We start from the raw sequence: 18249 nt of genomic DNA on the forward strand, positions 1-18249 counted from the left end.
TCTTTTTTTTAAGCGGAGGTAAACTTTGTATATAATTTCTTGCCTAAAACAATAAATTTTTTTTGTTATATTTCAATTTTTATATAATTTATATATTATATTAATTTTTGAAATTTATATAAATTTTTTAAAAATTATATATAAAATAAATTATACTTATATATATTTTTATATGCTCAATTCCATTAATAATAATTATTAATTTTATTTGTTTATATAGAATATAATATAAAAAACTTAAAGCAAAATCATATTATGTATAAAATTATTTTAATATTGTGGAGAGAAAAATGTAAATAAATTATGATAAAAAAATTTAGATTCATAGAAAAAATGATTAAAGAAATAATTAAAAAACTTGACAAAAAATATTAATAAAAAAATTACCTCTTGGCTGGTAATTTTGCTTAAAGTTTCCTCTGTGGGTGTTCCACAGAGTACTAAGACTCGTGTTAGATGATCAATGTCTGCTTAAAGTTAAGGTATGTTTAAAGCATAATTTATATTATTTAAAAGGAATGATAAAAATTCAAATATAAAATGAATTAAGTTTATATTTATTTTAAGCATTTGTTAACATTTGAAAAAAATATATATATATGTTTATATACAAAAAAGAGTTCATAAATATTATAAAAAATCTCTTATTTTAGTCATACATAATGAAATTTATTAATCAAAAAAATATAAATTAATAAGAAATATGTAACATGCAAGGCATGTAAATTACAAAATGTTATAAGTGAGCAACATGCACTATTTATGCTTTTCTCTTTTTCTATTTCTATTTATTATGTAATAAAAATTACTTACCGATTCTGACGATATTTTTTGCATAAATTCGTCTCGTGGAGTACCCAATATCTCCATTATTAAGTTCAATTGATGAATATCTGCTCTTGCTAAGGTTCCACCACACCTTTTTCTATTTTCACTAAATATTTTGATTATTAAATAAGTATAATAAATAATATAATTTCATGCATTATTGTCTGTGAATATGAAATATGAACATAACAACATGTATGAGTTTTTGTATTTATATAAAAAATAATTTCCTTTACTTTTAAACAAAAACTAAATTAAAGCACTTTCTGCCAGCTGACAAATAAAATATGATGTAATTAATATATTAGTAAAATAAATAAAAATATTAAAGCAAGAAAGAAGCTATGTAGACCCTTAGCAAAAAGCATATTTTTTAATTCTGATAATTAAAAATAGTTAAAGATTTGTAATATTTATTAAATAATTATGAAAAAAGATTTGTTTTTTATATTTAATTAGTATAATTAATTAAATAAAAACATTGATTTTGATTATTAAATATTAATATTCAAAGAGATTAAAAAGCATAGTTATAAAAAGGATACGATCTGTTCCCGGAAATAATGTTCGCCCTGTTAATAATTCAGCCATTATACATCCAACAGACCAAATATCAACTAAAAAAATATAAATATTGTATTATTATATATTAAAAACAAATTAAAAAAATAAAAAAAAATATACCTGTTTGATTGTAATGCATCCAATTGAGCATAATTTCTGGAGCTCTATACCATCTTGTAGCAACATAACCAGTCATTTCATTTTCTGTAGGCCTAGCCAATCCAAAATCTAAAATTTTCAGCTCACAATCCTCATTTACAGCTATGTTAGAAGGCTTCAAATCCTATATTTATAAATAATATATATTTAAAAGTATTCTTTATCACATTTAAATTGTTAGTATCATTTGATATCGTAAAGTAAAGTATTACTTTACCCTATGTATTATACCCGCGGAATGAATATATTTGAGACCACGAAAAATTTGATAAACAAGAAACTGTACATGATCATCAGAAAGCTTTTGAGTTCTTACAATATTATTGAGATCTGCACCCATCAGATGCGTCACTAAATATCTATTAAAAGTATATGTCATTACTAAAACATGATAAGGAATCATAATCAAGGGATGAAGAAATATAAATAAAATATAAATAGCAAAATATAAAATGAAATACTTACACTTGTTGAAAATCTTCTAAAGAAGAAGATGGATGAAAAACATCTAATAAACCAATTATCTGTAATTAATTATATGATTATTTATATTATATATTATATATTATTATATAAAACTTATAAATTTTTATCTTTATAATAATCTGATAATAATCTAATAAAATTTATTATAAAATATAATTATTTTTAAATCTAATTTCAAGACAAAGTCTATTATTCTACTGTGCCAATTTCAAAAATACATTATATATATATATACACATATATGTACATATTATTTCTATACTCACATTTTCATGATTCATGTGTTTCAACATACGAAGTTCTCTATAAGTGCGTTTTGCATGTACAGCTGATTGGAATGGCCTGGCTAATTTTTTTATTGCTACTTTCTGACCAGTTTTTGTATCAAGTGCTGAACTAAAAAAAATATATATATACATATATTATATATATTGTAAATATGTTATATTTAATATCATTTATTTATAAATTAAGATATTTAAATTTAATAAAAAAATAAATATTCTAATTTTTTTTTATTATTTATTTTTCTCTCCATAATTAAAAAATTAAATAATTATTATTGAGTATTAATATAAATTTTAATATAAATATTTATTCAACAATTTATATCATAAAATATTTTAGATATAAATAATTTAGATATAAATAAATAAAAATACAAAATATTTTGCAAAAGAAATTCGAATAATGCATCTCTCATCTAATTTATTTTCGTGGAGAAGCATTGACAAATATTTCTAATTTTAGTTTGATTATAATATAGAATACAATGATACATGAAATACTTGCTCCAATAATAATTTTTATTTTAACTACAAAAAAAAAGTTAATTGTAATTTCAAGCGATATAATGAATAATAGAAATGTCAAGGTTATGATTAATTCTTAACTAAATTTTGAATTATTAATAAGACACAAAATCAGATCATTTAAAATTATAAATATTTGTTCAAATGGAAAATAATCGAAAAAAACATTTGAAATTAGATTATTGCTTAGATTTTATATTATTTTCTTCCTTTACCACACTTGTCCATAAGCTCCCGATCCTACTGGTGTTAACATTTGATATCGTTCCGGAACCTCCCATTCGGTCCTATTTATTTCGACTTTATGAAATTGCGGCATACTACATGCAATTGTTCACTCAAGTCGCTTAACGAAATACTATACAAATACGAGAAAAATCACAAACACTCTATATTAATGTTTAGAATTGTATTTTACAAACAATTTGTACATTTCTAAATTAGTTCACTATTAAAAACTACTACATCCATCGTATATCGTATATAAGACTATTATCCCTCGATATTCAGTCGATTAGTTGATCGATATTATATTGAAATTTTTAACGAGTAATCGATTCATTTTTCTCGATATTTTTCCATCGATTATATAAAAGATAATAAAATAAGATATATTATCATATTTTTTTGAATTGTTAGAATTCATGAGATATTTAATCATTTATTTTCAAATTAAGTACTAAAAATCATGAAAACGATATTATAAATTCATAATACAAGATTCCATTAAGATTATAATTTATAAATATTACTTATATTTATAATAAAAGATTTTTTACTTATATAATAATAAAATTATTTTCATTATATTGTTCGTTAAAATAATAAAATTAATACTCTATAAATATTTAATAAAAAATTATAAAAATATATTATAATAAAAATTTAATTTATATAGATAAAATATAGATACCTTATCTATATAATAATATTCATAAATTAAATAAAAATAAATATTTTTCAATGTATATATGATATATTAATATCATATTTATCAAATAATGTCTATAATATAATTTTATTTTTCGTCAATATTATATACAAGTTATTTTTATTTTAATATATTCAATAGAACATAGTAGTTCGTGACTCATGACATAATTTCAGTGTGTCGATCTCTTCCTTGTCCAATTTGCAATATTAGTATATGACGTGTTAAAATTTGGAATCGCTATTTTTTGTAACTCGATGAATATGAGTATAAATGACGGAGAAATAATTGAATACGAACCTTCAGTTAAAAATGTAATCGAACAACAATCTTTGCGATGGATATTTGTCGGAGGTAAAGGTGGAGTTGGCAAAACGACATGCAGGTATTATTATAACCTTTAAAACTCGTTTGTTTATTGTATATCGATCACTACTTTTCTTATATTAATTTTTAGTTGTTCTTTGGCTGTACAATTGTCAAAAGTTAGAGAAAATGTCCTTATTATATCTACTGATCCTGCACATAATATCTCCGATGCATTTGACCAAAAATTTAGTAAAGTTCCGACAAAAGTAAAAGGTTTTGATAATCTTTTTGCTATGGAAATAGATCCAAATGTAGGTATTACCGAATTGCCGGAGGAATATTTTGAAAGCGAAGCAGGTATTTTATAAATGAATTTTTAAATCACATTTTTAATTTATATAATGACGTTTTTAGTTTAATAAATGAATTTAAATTTATATTGCACAAATAGTTTCAGGAGGAGAAGCAATGAGATTAAGTAGAAGTGTAATGCAAGAAATTGTAGGAGCATTTCCAGGTATAGATGAAGCAATGAGTTATGCAGAAGTAATGAAGTTAGTAATGAATTATTTGATTATTTAATATATATATGTGATATTTGTTTGATAGTCATTTAAATTTTCAGATTGGTTAAGGGAATGAACTTTTCTGTTGTTGTTTTTGATACTGCACCTACTGGTCATACTTTAAGATTATTATCATTTCCACAAGTAGTAGAAAAAGGTTTGGGTAAATTAATGCGTTTAAAAATGAAGATTAGTCCTTTCATTACACAGGTTAGAAAAATTTAAGACAATATATATAATTTAAATTAGTAATTTTAATTATAATTGCAAATTATATTTAATTAAAATATTTAATTACAGATTAGTTCATTATTGGGCATGACAGATTTTAATGTAGATACATTTTGTAATAAAATAGAAGAAATGCTCATTGTCATTCGACAAGTTAATGAACAATTTAAAAATCCTGATCAAACAACATTTGTTTGTGTATGTATAGCAGAATTTTTGTCATTATATGAAACAGAAAGACTTGTACAGGAATTAACAAAATGTGGTATAGATACTCATAACATTATAGTAAATCAATTATTGTTTTTGAAAGAAGGAGATGTACCATGTAGACTTTGTCTTGCTAGACATAAAATACAAGATAAATATTTAGAACAGGTAATTGAAAATATTGTAATTAATATAATTTGAAACTCTAGAAATTAATAAGTTTTTTTTCTTAGATAATGGATCTTTATGAGGATTTCCATATTACTCGACTTCCTTTATTAGAAAGAGAAGTTCGAGGAGTTCAACAGGTTAAAGAATTTTCGGAAAATCTTATTAAACCCTATAAGCCTTAACGCTTATATGATTAATCTTTCATAACTTTAATATATAATCAAAAGTTCTTTAAATTAAACAAATTTTATACATATGATAAAATTCATATAAAAACGATAATGTTTTTATTTATAATATTTAATAAGAATATTTTATCTTTGCATTATTAAAAGTTTCAGTTGATGTATTAAACATTATTTGATTAATTATATAATTGTTATATATTTTTACTTTTTTTTTATTACCATCAATTTAAATTTCTTATAAGAATATATATAAATTTTCTTATAAGAATGACAAAGATATTATTTAATAATTTTAAGTTTTTTTCCAACATGTATAAATGCATTTATAGCTTGTTTTATATCATCTTGTGAATGTGCGGCACTAATCTGAACGCGTATTCGTGCTTTATTTTTTGGTACAACGGGATAATTAAAACCAATAACATAAATTCCTTGTTCTGTAAAAAATAAATTATTATATAATTATTATATAATACATATTAAGAAAAATTTATATATTACAAAATATATCATAAATATTTACCAATCATCTTATCAGCAAATTCACTGGCCAACTTTTCATCACCTATCATAATAGGACAGATAGGATGATTATCACCACTAATTGTAAAACCTGCTGTTTTCATATTATTTCTAAATAGATTAGTATTATTTTTTAAACGATTTAGGAGTTCTGTAGAATTTGTTATTAGATCCATGACCTATATAATATTTAAAAAACAATAATTTGAAATTAAATTTTTATTTTTTTTTAATACCTTTCTTATTGTTATCTATAAATTTAAGAAAAATTATCGTATTTTTAATATACCTTACTTGCTGATGCAACTACAGGAGGTGGCAATGAATTTGAAAATAAATACGGCCTGCTACGTTGTTTTAATAAATTAATTAATTCTTTTTTACCAGTTGTATAACCACCTGCTGCTCCACCAAGAGCTTTGCCCAATGTGGAATTAATAATATCAATACTTCCCAATTCATTAAAATAATCTTCTGTACCTCTACAGAAAAATTATTAAATAATATTAGATATTAAAATAGATTTTATTAAATCAAATTAAATTAAATTAATTGATTAAAAATGTAATTTTTGATTATTGTTAATATATTATTATTTCTAGCAATATTTTTTGAAAAAAATTTAAATCAAAAGATTTAAAAAAATGATAATTTATATTTATAAAAAAAAAAAGCAATTGTTTATTAATGACAATTCAATGTAAAATATATCGAAATACCTTCCCGTTTTTCCAAAAAATCCAGTAGCATGACAATCATCCACAAAAGTAAGAGCATTATATTTTTTTGCGAGTTCTAATATTTTTGGTAATGGTGTGACAGTACCATCCATAGAAAAGACACCATCAGTTGCAATTAATCGTAAACGTGAAGACATATTCTCTTGTAGTTTATTTTCTAAATCTATCATGTTCCTATGTTTGTACCTTCATAAAATATTATATGTTTTTACATAAAATAAAAAATATAATAATATAATATATTATTAAAATACATATAAAATAATAATTTTATACATAAAATACAATGATTTTGCATAATGCATTACACATAAAATACATGCTTTACACACCTATATTTTTTTGCTTTACATAATCTAATACCATCAATAATGGAAGCATGATTGAGCTCATCACTTAAAATAGTGTCTTCAGATGTTAAAAATGTTTCAAATAACCCAGCATTTGCATCAAAACAAGATGCATAGAGAATAGTATCTTCTCTATTATGAAATTGAGCAATTTTCTTTTCTAATTCTACATGAATTGTTTGCGTACCACATATAAATCTTACAGAACTTAAACCTGCTCCATATTTGTCTAGAGCAAGTTTAGCAGCAGAAATGACTTCTTTATTATCCTAAATTTCAAAAATGAAAAATTGATTAATATGATAAAAAATAATTTTATATAATTTAATACTTACTGATAAACCTAAATAATTATTTGCGCAAAAATTTAGAGCTTCTGTACCATTTGCCAGTATAATTCGTGTTCGTTGAGGCGAAGCAATTATTCGTTCTTTTTTCCAAATACCAGTTGCTTTTATAACTTTTAATTCTGGTGTTATACACTCTGTCAAAAGACTCATAAATCTTTCTAATATCCATTTATTTCTAAATTTTAAATCTGTAAAAATGAACATTTAAAAATAATATTTAATATTAAAAAATATTATTTTATTAAAATCTAATAAAAATAAAATACTTTTCTCAAAAATAGAATTCATATTTTGGTATACTTTATAATTCGTGATATCCGATATATTGAATGATACCTGATTCTAAATAACTGAAAGTATTAATAAACTAGTCAAACCTGTTAGATGTATAGTAATTTTCAAACTCTGCATATTTTGTCACTTCATATAAAATGATACATTCTATATTGAAAAAAATATGCTGAAAAATATATTAAATAAAATTTAATAAAATGATTTAATACTTACTTTTAATATTTAAATGTAAAAGAATAAAAACCAATAATTATTTTCATCATGTTTATTTTACAAGCTTTTTACATTTCGTCCCTATAATTAAATAATAAATCAATAAGTAATTTGTTATATTTTAGCATTCAAATAGTCTCTAAATTTTCTTGCTTTATTTAAATAACATGTTTATAATACTAATATTTGGCAAATATTTATTCATATTTTCTAACAAGAAAAATTTTAAAAACATTTGTTTTGTTACATAACACTATCTGTATAGAATTAGTTTAATTTATATATATATATGTATTCAATATGATAATAAGAATACTATACACTATATATAGATATGATGATTATTATTAAACAAACTATTTATATTTAATTAAAACTAGCATTCTAATATTCTATACACAACTTGGAATTATTATTTTTATCATTAAATACGTTAAACATTCTGTATTTGCTAAAATTTGCCAGTCTTTTGAGTTATAAATTGCATTTTGAAGTCTCACTATTTGGTCTGTTATTACTTGGTCTTGATTATTATTCTTATATAATAATTTATTTTAAAACGAAAAGTTTTTTCTGAATAATTTTGCTATATGCATTATTTTTATTCAAGAAAATATATATGTAAATGAAAATTTAGTTATGAAAAGTTGAAATTAAGGAACTATGTAACATTTATAAATTTAAGATATAACATATAGATGATCTTTAATTCAAGATTAATATGAGCAAAAATTAATGTATATAGTTTTGTTTGATACTTATACTTATTACATTATATATTAAATTCATTAAAAAATATTTAGCGAATTTTTACAATATAACAAAAAACATTGAAATATTAACGCAATTTCATGATGATTTGTTCTTTATGGAAAAACGGGTTGCCAAAAAATATGCCCGTGGGAAATTGTGCACAATTACATAAATAATTCCCAGATATATAATTATGGCAATTGTAAGAAAAAGATCGAATACAGCTGGTTTTACGCTGGAATATAATAAATTATATTATTTTATATTTAAAATATAAGTAAATATACATATATCATATAGAAAAGAATATATAAATAATAACGAATGAAATTATAAAATTTACCTGTATACATTTAATATTGCTTTTGTAACATCATAAAATACAAATTCTGGATCTTGTTTGTCAGGACTATGAAAAGTAATTTTAACATCTCCAAGATATCTAGCCATTGCTTCTCTCAATGTGTTAACTAATATATTATTTTTATCTGCCAATAACGGAGCAGCTCTTGGTTGTGATGCTAAGTAACTAAACCATAAAGATAATGATTCCTTAGAAACATCCTAAAAAAGTAAAATATACTAAATAAAATATTTATTTTCTTATTGCTTAAACTATTGTAAAAAATATATACCAGGGGATTAATGAAAATTTGACTGGAACTTAAATTGTATATATGTCTTGCTAATGCTTCTGCAATTACTTGAGTATGTTTATATAATTTATCTATTTGTTTCGTTTGAATTACATCTAAGATTGTTGTTCTAATTGGATCTTCATGACTTTTTAAAGTAGACAAAGTTGTAGCTGGTAATCTACGAATGCTGTATCTTTCATGTTCCCAAGCTAGTGTTTCTTCAGCTAAATTAATTTTTTTATGTACACCTTCAACAGTAGTGATATTTAATAACTCAGATACAGTTTTAAGTTCTTTGTAAAAAAGACCACCTGTGGAATTTTCTTTAGGTGGTTTTGACACATGCACATAAAAATTATCACTAGTAGATACTGTGTCAAGACAAATGACATAAGCTGCATCCTAATATATTAAAAAAAATAAATAAATAATATTATATCATATTTCTATTTAAAAATATTATAAAAGAGATATAAAGATATTTAAATATTAGGAAACATAATATACAATACTTGTATTATTGAGCCTTCAAGTCCATCTAATTGATCTTCTAACCATTTTTTGCTACCTTGATAATTAAGTTTACCAGCACCAGTCACAATAAAAACAAGATTATATTGTGGTCTTGATCTACTAGTAGAATATAAAATAGAAAACAATCGTGCTATTTCTAATAACATTGCTACACCAGATGCATTGCTATCTGCTCCAAAAGACATTTCCTATATATTGAAAATAACATATACATAAACATCTTGTTTTCAAGATTATATTATAATTATATTAGTAATTATATATGTAAAAAATTTATATCAATAGTTTACGTACAGGTGCAATACCAGCACTATCATAATATGTTACTAAGGCTATAGTTGGTAATTTGTCTTCAGCTCCATTACCAGTTAATTTTCCATGCAAAGTAGCTATTTTAACATCTGTTTTAGCTAATGCTTGTCCAGTTGCTACAACTACTTGATAACCACTAGCAGATATAGAATTGAACATTGCTTCAGCTGCAGAATTAGCTTTTTCATCAGTAATAAAACCATTAGAAAGATCATCTAAGATTGCCTGTAAATCTGGATGCCAAGAAGTGAAATATACTGGAATTGTTGTTTCTGGTCCAAACAACATAGATTCTTCTAGATTCATAATATGCTATAAATAAAAAAACAAGTGCAAAACTATGAAAATTTGACTTCATTGATTTTATTAAAATTTATGAAAAATAAAATTAATCAACCTGTTTTTCCTCCAATGTTAATTCAGTGAGTTTTTCTGGTAAAATTACTATCAAAGCTCCAGCTTTATGTTTAATAGAATGAAACATGCTAGGAGTAAGACTTAAAACTTTTGTAACTACACAGTGCCTAGATGTGCTCCATCCTGTAAGAGATCTTGCTTCCAGAGAAATAGGAGCATTACGACAACCTGTATATAATTATGAAAATTATATAAATTAAGCATCAATAAAATCATAATGAAATGAAAATAAAAAAACACCATTTCTTTACCGTGTGGTACACCATGCAAGTCATACTGGTGCATTCGGTACACGGGAAATTCATGAGATGCTGCAACTGGGTTAACTGGAGAAATAATAATAAAAATTGGTAGAATTATTAGTAAATAATATGGCAAATATCCTCGACATAGTTCAGCAAAACCATCACATTCTTCTAACCACATATTTCTCTTTGATTTTACTTAAATATATTTAACAGTGTAAAAATGTAATTTTTAATTATTCTTGACCTATCACCACGCGATAATCCATTCTTTAACTAGTAGCGCCATCTCTTCAAAAAATGCTTAAATTTATCATATATTGTTACCGATAACGAAGTGAATTTGTTAATAGCTTTTAATATTATGTTTTTGGGAACATTGAAACTTCTTTATATATTCTGTATCTCGTTTGTGTGGTATCAAAAGTAATTAAATAAAATTGAGTACTTTTGCAGTATTTAATTTATGGTGAAATCATATTTTATGCTTTTATATTAAAAGTGCAATTTTTATGTATATTGTGAATTGTAAATTATCTTTAAATAATAAATTTTTGTAAATAAAATAATAACATATAGCTATGGGTGATAAAAGACAACAAAATTTATCAGTATGTATTCAAATGTTAATATATATTTATAATGATTTTTTATTATATATATATTTAAAGAAAGATGATTTAAATTAAATTTAATATTGAAAATTTTTAACTTTATAATTTTTAATTTACATATAAAATCATATTATTAAAATAAATTTTTATTTAATATTTTATTCAAAAAACTATTAAATATTAAAGATAAAGTTTAATAAATATATTCTATTTTTTTTTCTTTTTTAATTTATTTTTAAATTACAAAATAAGAGTTTTATTTTATAGAAAGAAGAAATAGCAAAACAATTTATGCTACCAGAGAGAAAAAGTAAGATTGCTACATTATTAAAACAAGATGGCCAAGCATATTGTATTTGCAGAAGTTCTGATAGTTCACGTTTTATGATGTAAGATATAAATATTATGATATAAATTACTTATATTTTATTTATTGATGCTAAATAAAATTTATATGAATTTTAGAGGATGTGATGCATGTGAAGAATGGTATCATGGTGATTGCATAAACATAACAGAAAAAGATGCTAAGCACATAAAACAATTCTTTTGTATTGTAAGAATGTTGTATTTTTTTGTAATTTAATTTATGTTCAAATGTTATATTAATTAAATGTATATTTTAGCGCTGCAGAGATGAAGATCCCACTCTAATAACACGTTATAAACCTCGACGAACTGAACCAGAAGATCGTAAATACAAAAAACATAAAGAGAAAGAAAGAGCGCATAGATATGAGTATGATGCACCTTGGGATCCTACAGCAGTAAAAAAATCATCAAAACGTTGTGGAGAATGTACAGGTTGTTTAAGAACTGAAAATTGTGGAAAATGTGATGCATGCAGGTAATCTCAATATTAATAAATAATAATATAATAAATAAAATAATTTGAAATTTCTTTTTTCTTTACTGATTATTATTTAATCTTTAGACATTTGAAAAAATTTGGACCTTCAGTTAGATTAAAACTTAGATGTATACAAAGAACTTGTAGAGTATTAGGGGATCCTTTGAAACCATCAAAAAATTTCAATAAAAGTTCTAAATTTATCAAAAAACGAAAAAGAGATTCTAGCAATGAAAGAAATGAGCTTTTAGAAGTACCAAGACATTGTTATGGACCTGCTTGTACAAAACAATCTCGACCAGGTAGTAAATACTGCTCTGATGAATGTGGATTGAAATTAGCAACTAACAGAATTTATCAAGTATTGCCTCAACGGATACAAGAATGGTCATTGACACCATGTATTGCGGAGCAAAATAATAGAAGACAATTAGAAACAGTTAGGAAACAACAACAAGATGTACGAAGAATACTTCAAGAGTTAGATAAAAGACATTCAGAGTTAGATAGAATCGTTGAACGTGCAAAACATGCAACAATTGATCCGCAGACTGAAGTAGATGATAATGATGATACGGAAATGAGCATGTATTGTATTACTTGTGGTCATGAAATTCATTCAAGAACTGCTATTAAGCATATGGAAAAATGCTTCAATAAGGTAATTATTTGAAATATATACAATTCTTTAGTCATTTTATTAAAAATTAAATCGAATACATTTATTTTTTTAGTATGAATCTCAAGCTTCCTTTGGTTCAATCTTCAAAACTCGTATCGAAGGACAAGTAATGTTCTGTGATTTTTATAATCCTGCAAATCGAACTTACTGTAAGAGATTAAGAGTTCTTTGTCCTGAACACTGTAAAGATCCAAAAATTAGTGAAATTGAAGTTTGTGGTTGTCCATTAGTTACAAATGTATTTGATATGACTGGTGAATTCTGTCGAGCACCAAAAAAAAGTTGTGTAAAGCATTATGTTTGGGAAAAATTAAGACGAGCAGAAATTGATATGGAAAGGGTGAGACAGTGGTTAAAAATAGACGAATTAGTTGAGCAAGAGAGACAAATAAGAGCAAATATGGCTACACGTGCTGGTGTTTTAGCTTTAATGCTTCATTCTACATATAATCATGAATTAATGGAACAAATGACACAAGAACAAAATAGAGAACAATTAGAAGCTATGGAAGAGGAACTACAGCGAAGATATGGCTTGCTTCAAAAAGAGCAAACTATAGAACAATGATTATTTTTATCAACGGTAACTATATCGAATTTTATAACATATCTTTTAACGTGTTCAATACTATATTTATATCAATATATTGTGTATTAGTGACATAGTGAAAATTAAAAATTTAATGGATAATGTCCATATTAGAAATGATTTTATTATAATAAATTATGAATTTGTAAAATAAGTATTATTAAAAATTGTAAAAAAATTTCTTTTTAATGAATTACAAAATATGATTAGTTAATTTTTGAAATTTAGTTATAAAAGAAGAGATTATGTAAAATGAAAAAAAGATTCTTAGATCAAAAATATAGAAATATAAAATTGAGATATTATCCTGTGAAATTTTTACTAGAGTCATATAATTAATTTACTAATATTATTTACAAATTTGAAAAGGGCATTATAAAAAAAAAGTTGCGAAAAATAGCAAAAATCGTTTTTGGCTCGACTTTGTATAATTATGTATTTTTCTTTATTTATAACGTTCAATTAAACTTTTGTAAATTCAAATTTATAATATAATTTTTCAGTATCTATTTTAGTGTTCACAATATATCATTTCACATTATATGACTGCACATGTGAAATAAATCAGTAACTCGTTATATGAAACATAATTCCAACATTTCTAAAATTTACCACACTTTAACTTCAATAAATATATTACTTGCTTAATTTTAACCAGTTAAGTTCCGACTCGTCGCTAGAAAGGATACTCTCTCAAAATACTTTTGAATTACAATAAATTCCAATCATAACACAAAATATTCTGATACAGTACAACCTTTCAGTTTTATGCTATATATACATATAAATATATATGTATATATATTTTGAATATCTATAATGACACACATATTATTCTCTCTCTGTGTGCGTGCGCTCGCGTGCATGTGTGTGTGTGTGTGTGTGTGTGTGTGTGTGTGTGTGTGTGGGTGTGTGTGTGTGTGTGTGTGGGTGTGTGTGTGTGTGTGTGTGGGTGTGTGTGTGTGTGTGTGTGGGTGTGTGTGTGTGTGTGTGTGTGTGTGTGTGTGTGTGTGTGTGTGTGTTGTGTGTGTGCATATGGTGTATATACACATTATATTTTTACTGTATCTTTTTTGTTTGGTATGTTTTGAGGTAAACTGTGAGAACTAAAATGCACACTCTCACTTCCTCTTTGCATTAATATTAATATAACCCATTGGACAATAGAATAAACTCGAATATTTTCAAAAATGTTTAGGATGAAACTATGAAGAACTAGCTTAATATATTTAATGTATGTCAATATTTGCAAAAAAACAATCTGTATAATTTCTAGGACTCTTATTTGAAAACAAAGACTTATTTACCAAAATTTAATTCTTTAATTTCTTTTATCATTTTCCTCGTTTAGCAGTAAATTAGTATTATAACACAATATCTTTTAATTAATTTTCAGCATAATTTTTGTTTTAACGAGTTTGAGTTAATCATAATTTTTATCCATTTTCTTTTTCTTTTACATATAAAGACATGCACGCTTTTAATAAACTTATTCGCAAACTAAATGTGCATTTCTGACACGCTGTCATTATCTGCCACCGATTTTCATAATTGGCGAAGCGTCGATCGATAGCCCGGAAATCCAGTAAAATGGTAGAAATATAGGTACTTAATGTACGTTTTTTATAATTTTTCGGCTCTGAGCGCGTGCATGACACAGCTAAGATTTTAAATATTTATTATTTATAAACGACGAGACACAACTAAGCTGCCGAAAAAATCATTTTTTTCACTAGCTTATAATATATATTTTTTTTAATATTTTTTTTCTTTTCTGTCTTTCTAATTACTCTTGACGATCGTCGAGACTTGGTCCCAACCGCAATGATGAGTTTTCTCGTGTCACTCTGGATCCACTAATAACGATCGATCATCGATTCGAAATCCCAGCCGTTTGTCATTTCTCATGATGAAAATTATATATTTTTTAAAGTTTTTATGAAATTATATATTTAATTTTACAACACATTTGAATTAAAATAAAATCTTTTCAAATATTAAAAAATAATCTTTTCAAATATATTATATGATAAATTCATTGTTTCAATTCAAAAATCATAATTTTAAATGATATATAAATCTTGAATTTTTAATATTCTTCGATTTTTTTATCCTTTTTTGAATCTTTATAAAATTAATCATAAAACTTATAAAAAAATAAATTTTGTTTTTTTCGATATTTTCTAATTATTGTTTATTTTTTAAAAACATTAAAAATAATTGCCGGTTATTTCAAAATTAATACAATTAATTATTTGATTATTGGTAATCTATTTTCAAAAATCAATAATATATCATGGACATGAAAACGGCGGGAAGGATGCAGAGAATGATGATTGCTTAATGGTTGCAAAGATAATGACGAAGGCGCGACAGTGTCGACAAGATTAAACGTTTATAGAGGTTATCCTTTCTTTATATATATCTCGTAAGTAATGTTGTACTTTAATTATTGAAATAAACGACAAGATCTCTAAACAACGGAGCGAGAATAAACATCGCTAGGTGTGTAAAATATAATTATTCGATAGATCCGCATAGTTTTAAATACAAGTTTCGACGCGTCTAAAGTAGCACTTTTTCTTAACTTTTTTTTTGTTTTTTTTTTGTTTTTTTTTGTTTTGTTTTTTTTTTTTTTTTCAAGAAAATTCGTCACGGGTTTACAGAATTCCCTTTTCCTCCTTCACGAAGAAATTCGTCGCTGCTTCGAGCGCGATATCGATCGATCCAGCAGTAAGATATTGCAGCGCGTATCGATCATTGATATCGATCTCCAATTCATTTTACATTGTTCGCTTTTTTTCTTTTGTTTATTGCTTATAGTACAAGGACGCGATTAACGCTCTTTAATTACATCATTAGATGCGAAATCAATCTTTCTGACAACATGAATCGAGTTTTTCCAACTTTTTTTCTCCTAATGTTTGTTTTTAATATCTTTCCCAAAATATTTAATTGCCATGTTGTGAGAAAATTTTAATAAGTTACTAAGTGTATGTATATATAAGATTAAGAGAAAAAAAATAGAAAAAGAAAGAAAATCTCGATACATGAAGTTGGAAAGATATAACATGATTATCGAACAATGACAGAGCGTAAAACAAAAAGAAATTACAATATGTGTTAAATGCCAGTACGAAAGTGTCAACATCCGGCGTCTCAATATCGCAGGCAGTGGCACGTTTCGATTATACGACAGATTGGATACCAGATTGAAAACATAATGTTTGTGGCTATGCAATTATCGACAGAAATTATTTGACCAGATGTGAAAATATTTAGTATATATATTTTTTTATTCAATATATATATTTTTTATTATTATATCAAAACAAGCAAATGGTACGATATTAGTAAGCATGTACCAGTTACTATATAATTCAAAATTTTTTGTCTGCGCATGTGCCACAAATCTTTTTCTCGAACAAGATTAATTCTTTCGCAACCGTTCGATCAATCTATTATAAACTCGATATTCAATTGCTATTATCATCATCATCATCATTATCCGCATTGTTATTATTATTATTATTATTATTATTATTGTTATAATTATTATTATTCTTAATATTAGTATTAATATTATTATTCTTATTATTGTTATTATTATTATTATTTATATATTATATTATTATATATTATTATTACTGTTATTATTATTTTTTATAATTATTATTATTATCGTTATTATCATTATCATTATCATTATCATTATCATGATCATCGTCACCACCATCATTATCATCATCATCATCATTATTTATATATTATATTATTATATATTATTATTATTAAAATTATTATTATTATTATTATTATTATTATTATTATTATTGTTATTATTGATTCAACAAGGACAGAAGACAACGGTTAACAATAAATTCTGTGTAAGAATATTTAAATGCCGCAAAAGGATTAACCTTGCAATCTGGGAATACCGATGAACAATTTATCAGGGATAAGGACGCTGATTCCGATTTTTAAATTTAAAAGAAGTTAGTGTGTCGCAGATTTCGGAAATCGCATCCTCTGTCACCATTTTTTCTAATTCTCTAGTAAAGCGATGAAATTACTTTACAAGGATACATAGTTCGTCTAGAGACTATAGTGTGGTTGTAAATTATTGTATCTATTGACGATACAATTGATGCCATAATTTTCATTATTAATTATATTCGATACTTAAAACATCTGTAACTTTTCATTCGGTTAATTTTACAACTTCGTTATATCTCTGAACGGACTATATAAATATTTTGTGATTATTCGCTTTGATTCTTCAAAAAAAAAAAAAAAAAAAAAATTGGATTATTCAATCGATCTACAGGACCATTTTTGTCATTATAATCAACCTAACTAAATGATGACCTAAATGATGACTTTACTTTATAAAAATTTCTTTGCTTAAAAATTGAAAAATAAAATACTGCAAAAAAGAAATAAATTATTTTTTATATCAATTATAATTCATAACAAAAAAATTGTGAACACGATATGGTCCTATAAATCAATGACTGATAAAAAATTCAAAATATCATAAGATATGTATGTATATATAGATATATATACATACATACATACATACATACATACATACATACACACATACATACATACATACATGCATGCATACATACATACATACATACATACATACATACATACATACATACATACATATATATATACAT

General features: G+C 24.2%; 5 protein-coding genes across 6 annotated transcripts in view; 2 read left to right on the forward strand and 3 right to left on the reverse strand.

Annotated features, from left to right (window-relative positions):
- The window catches only part of LOC102679932 (mitogen-activated protein kinase p38b-like), a 4597-nt gene extending 1205 nt beyond the window's left edge, over positions 1-3392 (reverse strand). The window contains exons 1-8 of the mRNA XM_006607408.2: positions 3065-3392; positions 2304-2433; positions 2017-2075; positions 1769-1910; positions 1513-1675; positions 1374-1445; positions 814-893; positions 2-43 (exon numbers count right to left, since the gene is read on the reverse strand). Of these exons, the coding sequence (XP_006607471.1) occupies positions 2-43; positions 814-893; positions 1374-1445; positions 1513-1675; positions 1769-1910; positions 2017-2075; positions 2304-2433; positions 3065-3168 (792 nt within the window). The 5' untranslated portion in view covers positions 3169-3392. The remainder of the gene's footprint in view (position 1; positions 44-813; positions 894-1373; positions 1446-1512; positions 1676-1768; positions 1911-2016; positions 2076-2303; positions 2434-3064) is intronic.
- A 508-nt stretch (positions 3393-3900) lies between these two features.
- On the forward strand, positions 3901-5640 carry LOC102679813 (ATPase ASNA1 homolog). Its single transcript, XM_006607407.1, has 6 exons — positions 3901-4165; positions 4238-4446; positions 4541-4643; positions 4715-4865; positions 4956-5264; positions 5330-5640. The coding sequence occupies exons 1-6, from the start codon at positions 4038-4040 to the stop codon at positions 5447-5449; spliced, it is 1020 nt and encodes a 339-aa protein (XP_006607470.1). The 5' UTR covers positions 3901-4037; the 3' UTR covers positions 5450-5640.
- LOC102679518 (2-amino-3-ketobutyrate coenzyme A ligase, mitochondrial) lies at positions 5636-7722 on the reverse strand. 2 transcript variants are annotated; one of them, XM_006607404.2, is made up of 7 exons: positions 7684-7722; positions 7403-7605; positions 7050-7336; positions 6697-6903; positions 6267-6459; positions 5979-6156; positions 5636-5892 (listed from the first exon to the last, which is right to left on the reverse strand). In XM_006607404.2, exons 1-7 carry the CDS (start codon positions 7703-7705, stop codon positions 5735-5737), a joined length of 1248 nt encoding a protein of 415 aa, XP_006607467.1. In that variant the 5' UTR covers positions 7706-7722; the 3' UTR covers positions 5636-5734. The 2 variants fall into 2 exon arrangements, with proteins under 2 accessions (XP_006607467.1, XP_006607469.1); XM_006607406.1 differs by lacking the exon at positions 7684-7722 and having other exon boundaries at positions 7450-7540.
- A 247-nt stretch (positions 7723-7969) lies between these two features.
- On the reverse strand, positions 7970-11179 carry LOC102679399 (nicalin-1). Its single transcript, XM_006607403.2, has 7 exons — positions 10830-11179; positions 10559-10746; positions 10144-10473; positions 9828-10037; positions 9313-9717; positions 9021-9241; positions 7970-8912 (listed from the first exon to the last, which is right to left on the reverse strand). The coding sequence occupies exons 1-7, from the start codon at positions 11002-11004 to the stop codon at positions 8774-8776; spliced, it is 1668 nt and encodes a 555-aa protein (XP_006607466.1). The 5' UTR covers positions 11005-11179; the 3' UTR covers positions 7970-8773.
- Positions 11180-11192: 13 nt separating this feature from the next.
- On the forward strand, positions 11193-13845 carry LOC102680196 (CXXC-type zinc finger protein 1-like). Its single transcript, XM_006607410.2, has 6 exons — positions 11193-11434; positions 11705-11826; positions 11903-11993; positions 12064-12284; positions 12372-12948; positions 13022-13845. The coding sequence occupies exons 1-6, from the start codon at positions 11405-11407 to the stop codon at positions 13535-13537; spliced, it is 1557 nt and encodes a 518-aa protein (XP_006607473.1). The 5' UTR covers positions 11193-11404; the 3' UTR covers positions 13538-13845.
- The last annotated feature ends 4404 nt before the right edge of the window (positions 13846-18249 follow it).

Source organism: Apis dorsata, unplaced genomic scaffold (assembly GCF_000469605.1).
Source record: "Apis dorsata unplaced genomic scaffold, Apis dorsata 1.3 scaffold_5, whole genome shotgun sequence".
Lineage (NCBI taxonomy): Eukaryota > Metazoa > Arthropoda > Insecta > Hymenoptera > Apidae > Apis > Apis dorsata.

What these genes read in the sequence shown, in the direction of transcription:
- LOC102679518 (XM_006607404.2), bottom strand. Translation starts at nt 7,705, where the DNA reads ATGAATTCTATTTTTGAGAAAA. An exon ending in TTTTTTGGAAAAACGGGAAG is followed by an intron (nt 6,460 to 6,696) that starts GTATTTCGATAT and finishes ATTTTTCTGTAG; the next exon opens with AGGTACAGAAGATTATTTTA. An exon ending in ATTTGCTGATAAGATGATTG is followed by an intron (nt 5,893 to 5,978) that starts GTAAATATTTAT and finishes TATTTTTTACAG; the next exon opens with AACAAGGAATTTATGTTATT.
- LOC102679813 (XM_006607407.1), top strand. Translation starts at nt 4,038, where the DNA reads ATGAATATGAGTATAAATGACGGAGAAATAATTGAATACGAACCTTCA. An exon ending in TTAGTCCTTTCATTACACAG is followed by an intron (nt 4,866 to 4,955) that starts GTTAGAAAAATT and finishes ATTTAATTACAG; the next exon opens with ATTAGTTCATTATTGGGCAT. An exon ending in AAGATAAATATTTAGAACAG is followed by an intron (nt 5,265 to 5,329) that starts GTAATTGAAAAT and finishes TTTTTTTCTTAG; the next exon opens with ATAATGGATCTTTATGAGGA.
- LOC102680196 (XM_006607410.2), top strand. Translation starts at nt 11,405, where the DNA reads ATGGGTGATAAAAGACAACAAAATTTATCA. An exon ending in GATAGTTCACGTTTTATGAT is followed by an intron (nt 11,827 to 11,902) that starts GTAAGATATAAA and finishes TATGAATTTTAG; the next exon opens with AGGATGTGATGCATGTGAAG. An exon ending in TAAAACAATTCTTTTGTATT is followed by an intron (nt 11,994 to 12,063) that starts GTAAGAATGTTG and finishes TGTATATTTTAG; the next exon opens with CGCTGCAGAGATGAAGATCC.
- LOC102679399 (XM_006607403.2), bottom strand. Translation starts at nt 11,004, where the DNA reads ATGTGGTTAGAAGAATGTGATGGTTTTGCTGAACTATGTCGAGGATAT. An exon ending in CTTGCATGGTGTACCACACG is followed by an intron (nt 10,747 to 10,829) that starts GTAAAGAAATGG and finishes AATTATATACAG; the next exon opens with GTTGTCGTAATGCTCCTATT. An exon ending in TTGAAGGCTCAATAATACAA is followed by an intron (nt 9,718 to 9,827) that starts GTATTGTATATT and finishes TTAATATATTAG; the next exon opens with GATGCAGCTTATGTCATTTG.